The sequence below is a fragment of the Tauraco erythrolophus genome, chromosome 23, assembly GCF_009769465.1.
Source record: "Tauraco erythrolophus isolate bTauEry1 chromosome 23, bTauEry1.pri, whole genome shotgun sequence".
NCBI classification, from domain to species: Eukaryota; Metazoa; Chordata; class Aves; order Musophagiformes; family Musophagidae; genus Tauraco; species Tauraco erythrolophus.
In genome coordinates this window covers 6114786-6120614 of record NC_141487.1, presented here as the reverse complement: position 1 = coordinate 6120614, position 5829 = coordinate 6114786, and the positions used below count along the sequence as shown (strand labels likewise).

General features: G+C 43.1%; 1 protein-coding gene across 2 annotated transcripts; it reads left to right on the top strand.

The window, feature by feature from the left end:
* Positions 1–224: 224 nt before the first annotated feature.
* Positions 225–5537, top strand: TNFRSF18 (TNF receptor superfamily member 18). Of its 2 annotated transcripts, none has more exons than XM_086625726.1 (6): positions 225–435; positions 2661–2792; positions 3311–3398; positions 3896–3984; positions 4940–5080; positions 5368–5537. In XM_086625726.1, the coding sequence occupies exons 1-6, from the start codon at positions 264–266 to the stop codon at positions 5517–5519; spliced, it is 774 nt and encodes a 257-aa protein (XP_086481852.1). In that variant the 5' UTR covers positions 225–263; the 3' UTR covers positions 5520–5537. The 2 variants fall into 2 exon arrangements, with proteins under 2 accessions (XP_086481852.1, XP_009985220.1); XM_009986918.2 differs by having other exon boundaries at positions 2658–2792.
* The last annotated feature ends 292 nt before the right edge of the window (positions 5538–5829 follow it).

Genomic DNA, 5829 nt, shown 5'->3' with positions numbered 1-5829 from the left:
GAAAATCAAATTACTCAATGCTACGTCTTGCTCCTAACTTGCTGCTCTCTTAATGGAGTCACTGGTGCGTGGCTGCTTAGCCCTGCTTTTTTAAGAATTTGATGATGTAAAATAAAATCTTTTCCCCGCCCCTAAAGAAACAGGAAGAGCGCAGTCACAAAAAGCGCAGTGCCGTCCCACAGTGTCAGAGGAAGGCATACTTTTGCAGGAAAGCCCTGATACGAGCCCACCCTAGTGTGCTTTTGGGTTGTATAGCTCAAGACATGACTGAACAGACAAGTGAAGGTCATCTCAAGATTCGAGCTTGCTTGCTGCTGATGGTGTGCCTATGGCAATGGACACAGCAAACTCTGGCCACACCATGCCAGGATGGTGAACTGAGAATAATCAGTAAAGACGAAAAGAAATGCTGCCCCAAATGCATCTCAAACACAAGTAAGGAAATTAGGTGTCTGTCATCTTTCTGTTTGTCAACGTTGTTTTATGTCAACCAGGGTGATCAAGTGTGGGGAACAGGTGCGTGTGTGTGTATGTGATTGTATGTTGAGTAACGGTATATGCAAAACAAAATGGCAAGGGCTTCCCTCCTGCCCCCTAAATTCATAATGTGCTATAAACTTCAGGGTGGACTCATCTTCCAGATTTGTTATGTGCTTACACTTGTTATTCTGCGGTGGGAAAGCTAAGTTTCTGTGGATTGATCTTGCTGACAAGTGAAGAAGGTGTTCACTTAACGCTGATTCTGAGCCTTTGCTCCATTCAAACACGGTTTCAGAGTTTGCTGGTGCCATTCAGACTTCAGAGGGAATACAGGGAGTTATACCCTCTGTAGGGCTGTCCTTTGCAATTTGTGGAAAGAGTAGGAAGCATCCCACTTCCATCCCTCCATTCCACTGGCCTGTGCTTGTCCCAGAAGCAAATGGGCAGACAAGGTCTCAGGTGATCACTACCTTCAACAGCCTGTTCTAACCTGCATCCATCACCTGGATGGTGGTGAGGTGATACTGGATTCTCACTTGCCTGTAACTTTAAGTCAAGTTAAAACACTAGGGGTGGAACAGGCTAGCTGCAGGACTTCCTGGGTGACACTTCTGTGCCTGTTGGGCTGAAGGACAGAACATTCTAATGGCCTCTCCCATGGTCCCAGGAACAATCATGCTATTCTTCCGAATTCAGTGCTGTCCATAAGGGGAGCCAGAGCTGAACAGTAGGGAACATGCAGCTTGTTTGTATGACCTACAGCGACAAATGTACCTTCATTTTCTGTTTGTCCTGAAACAGGGTTGCTGGAAGCCCTGTCTACCTAGGGTGGTAGTGCTGTTTTCCTGCAGGTTAGCAACAGGGCTAGCTGGGAAGGTACATCGTTCGTTGGTGCCTAGGTAGGAGTCAGCCTCCCACCTATTAGTAGCTTGAATATATCTGCCTCAACTGACAACAAGGACCCCTGTAGAAGAAGGGGGTAGACACATGGGGCTTGTGGGAATGAGCAATCTAGTTGAATAGCTGTAGAGTCCTCAGTAGTGTGGAGACCCCAGGGTATATCCCTTCCCACTGAGATAAAGTCATTCAGCATGAGGTAGGAGAGTCATTGCTTGCTGGGATCAACTCCAAAATCACCTGCTAGTAATACACAGAAAAAAGTATCCCCAAGCTGTTTCTTTTTTTGCTGCCAGACTTCATTAAGTTTTGAAGACCAGTAAGAGGAGGCCAGTGGGCAGAGGAAGATGTGGGCAGTTCCCTGGTGGCCCTATACATTCCATCACCAACCTCAGGAAATAATCTTTGCTTGGTGTTTGCTACTCACTGTGGATTTTTAAGCACGACATTGAACTAGGCAATGTTTCCCTCTGTATTTTTTTTTCTTTAAGGTTTATACAGCTTCCTGATTGAACAGCACTTTTCCTCTATCCGGTCTCCAACTGCCTGAAGGACCCCTTGATACTGTTTACTGATAGGATCAGTATATATGATTAATCCTTTGCTTTCATGAGCCCAGGAGCTTCTCAGAATTAGCAATGATATTTTTGGCAAGTGAGCAAAGTTCACAACAGAACTCTTCTAGAAACAGAAGGACAGAGAGTAGGAAGGGTGCTGGTTTTATGGCTTAAGTTTAGACTCGCTTCTGCCAACAGAGTGTAGGAAGCAGTTGCTGTTGTTAGGAAAGGCATGGAAAAGGAGCTCTAGCTTCACTGGCCAAGGATTGTTTGGGCATCCCTGCACTGACATGGCTGAGCCTAACTGAGAAGAGCTCTGGCAGTGTCTGGAGAGCTGACTGGATGGGTAGTTGATGTGTAGTGTTTCGTCAGGGCACTGGAAGTGCCCTCCTTACCCCGCATTGTACCATGTAGTAAAGCAAACCTGCTGTCTTCTTACATTTGTCTATCATGACCCACACTGGTATTCCAGGTAAGAGAGAAGGATTACAGAGATAAGTCATACAGTGTTAAGATAACCATGGTGTAAAAATCTGAGTGGTGCTGAATTGGAGTACTCTAGACTTTATCCACTATGCATAGGAATGCCATCTTTCTGTTACCCGTATTTCCACCGCAGCACAATAAGGAATTATTTCGCCTGTGTCAGGCAGCTAAGTCAATGGTTAAGTTAATTTCTGGCCTCTGTGACAAAGGCAAGTCTAACTTCTTTCTTCTTGACAGGAGACAACAACAAATGTCAAAACACTGAGGACCATGACTGCAAATGTCGTCAGGGATATAGCTGTGTCGATCGTTCATGTCTCTACTGTAAAGAACTGCCTGAGTGTGCAGAGGGCGAGGAGCTGCTTAAGCTTGGTAACTAAAGAAACAATAAATTACTCTAAAAGGCAGAGTGCAATATAAGTGGCTGACTGAGGAGCAGTTTCCTTCACTTTTTATAACATGCTTTGGGGAAGGCTCATGATGCAGAGAGATATGGCATTTATACTGTGGCCCCTGTGACTAAAACTCCTGCTTCCCTCTTCTCTAACTCTCCCTTCCCTGAATTTGAGACTTTCATGCTCAGACTTGCAGTATTACTTTTCTTCCAAGCTGCTAGAACGGTCAGTAGAAGACTGTTTTACTTTGTGTTGCCTCTTATCTTTACACCCTCTGCTGTCAGATCAGACTGTTCCGTACCTGTTCTGTAAGGGTCCACCCATACATTTCCCAAAATGCAAAGGTGACAAGAACAGCTTTCTTGTGTTTCTTCGAGAGGGTGATTCATAATGCAGGAAGAGCACAGAGGGAATGCATTGTGCTTTAATCTGTTGTATCCACATCTTTCAGCAAAGGCACTGACCATTAATGACTTGTGTTCTCTTTCCTCGTAGGCAATTTCGACTTCACGTTCAAATGTAAACCATGTGAGATAGGAACCTATTCTAATGTTAAGAATGGCTGGTGCCGTAACTGGACTGAGTATGTACTTATTGATACTTTCCTTCTTTGGAAATATGCATAATAAAATTCTCAAATGATTAATACTTAACTTAGAAAATAAAATTGAATCAAACATGAAATCACTGATGAGATTAAATGGTGAGTTGTTTAAATTCAGCAACATGATATTTCTCTCTCCTTGGCTTTATAGTTGGTCTCAAAGCAGAACTTAAGACAAACTGCTGTGTATTCAACCTGCTTCCAAGTCCAATTCAAACTAATGCAAAATTACTCCAAACATATACATCACTTGAAACAAAGAGACTAAAAAAAAATGTGCATATAAACAATTGTGATGCAGTGTTATCTTGTTGGGGAACAGACATAATTTTACCTGCACTGCTACAAAAAGAAAAAAAAAGAAACAAGATGTGGAAAGAGTAGAGGGAAGGAAGAAAGGAAGCCAAGAGAAAGGCTGGAGGGGAATGAAGGGAAAGGCAGGAACATTCTAAATGTGACTCTCATTCTTCTTTTAGTTGTCAAAGTTTTGGGTTTCTAACAATCAAGCAAGGCAACAGGACACATAATGCAATATGTGGTTTCCCTGCTAAAGATTTGGAGCAAGGTATCTTCTCATCATGATTTGTTTCTTTGAGCCTATAACTTTCCTCTACCCTTCTTTAGTTGGTGACTTGCTGCATAGTTATCGTCCAGAGTTTGCTAGCATGAAAACTTGCTTTCAAAATTACTGTTGTGAATTAACATAGGTAGAATTGTTGACCTGGGCAAAGATTCCACCATTAAAGCACTGTCGGTAATAAAGGTAGAGAAAAGCCAAACAATTGTCCTTAAATAGAGCACACTTATTTGGCAAATTATCAGAATTTTCCATTGAACTGCTTTTGCTGGTTTGCTAGATTTTTGTAGGAAGACAACAGCTTAGTGAGTCATCCAGTTCCTTTACAAGTATTGGTTGAGTCCACAACACCCAGAAATCTCGTGTCTTATCATGGATCAAATTAGACAGGCAGAAGTGGGTGCAGGTTTTGCATGTACTGAGTATCTTAAAGACAGCAAGCTGCACTGCTCCTGCCTTCTCCCCCACCCTTGTCTCTACAAAGTATTGGTGCCTTTCAGGTCTGGGCCTTTCATTCGGAGAAACTCTTAGTTCTGCTGAGACAAATTGCAAAAAGGTGCTACTGTTCACTTCCATGAGGCTGACACAAGTCTGAAAATTTGGCTTGCTGTAGTGCTACTCAGGGAAACATTGCAGCCAAATACCCCCAAAAAGCAAAAACCAAAACAGAAAGAACAAGTGATAGCTGCAAGAGACAAATAGAACAATGAAGAGATCAGGCATATGGGTTTTTTGCATGAATGCTTCTTACTGCAGGCAGTGATCTATTGCTCCCTTGACTTGGAGCATCTCAGTTTTCTTGTTAATACTTGCACTGTGGTTTTTTCCTTGAAAATTATTTTCCACAGAAAGAGGAAATTAATATCTGTATTTCCTTGGAAGAACTGCCTTTCCTTTAACAATAGTCTGAGCATATGATTTCTTAATCTTTATTTAATTGCAGCTCCAATTACAAATGATTCTCTGTATACCACCATCCTGGCCATCCTTACTGCAGTGGCTGTCTTTGTTCTCATCTTGCTGACCTTCTTCTTGCATTTCTGCATATGGTCACTGAAGAAAGAAAAATACCACGCAGCTGACGGTAAGTGCACCTTTGTGTGCTTCTGCTCCTATGTAGCTTTTCGGTGGAGGACAGTGAGTCTGTCGATCCGGAGTCAGAATGGAATAAATTAAGTTGAATTAACAGAGTAAACACGGATTTACTCCGTGATTTTGGACGGGTTACTTAGTTTCACTAAGATGCAGGGCATCACCTGTGTCTTTGTCCTTTCCTTAGAGAGAGGCTGTGTTGGCAGAGGTAACGGGCAGCCAACTGACACGTATGAAGACCTCTTGTATGTGCAGTGCTTTTGCTTATTCTCACTGCAGATCTGGAACATAACTTCCCTAGGCTGCCGGCGGCTCCACAACTGTCACCCCCTGGAGAAGAGACTTACAGCTGCCAGTTTCCAGAAGAGGAACATGGAGAGAAAACACCAGAAGAAAAACCTTGCTATTTCCACCCTCAGAGTCTACAATGAAAACAGATAAATTGCAGTGTGCTGTGCGAACAGGGAACTGAGTTCAGCTTCCCCCCTCTGTCCCCCCGCCAAAAAAAAGGAAGGGAGAGGCTGGGTGTGTAAAACATCATACTGTACATAGCAATAAGGAATGCATCTGGGGACTGGTTTTCTTCATTTCTTCTCAACACACCTAGCATTTACAAACAGAAAAACTGCCACGTCAGGCTGACGTTCAGTTCAGCTGCATTGTGTTATTGCAAGTTTCCTGGGTTGTTGGGTTTTTTTTCACCGATGCTCTTTTCAACTTTGTTTGAGACCAGGGACCCTT

Bases quoted from the DNA above. Each gene is read 5' to 3' on its own strand.
- TNFRSF18 (XM_009986918.2), top strand. From the start codon at position 264: ATGACTGAACAGACAAGTGAAGGTCATCTCAAGATTCGAGCTTGCTTG. The intron at 436-2,657 runs GTAAGGAAATTA...TCTTCTTGACAG, and splicing joins CAAATGCATCTCAAACACAA to GAGACAACAACAAATGTCAA. The intron at 3,399-3,895 runs GTATGTACTTAT...TTCTTCTTTTAG, and splicing joins TGGTGCCGTAACTGGACTGA to TTGTCAAAGTTTTGGGTTTC.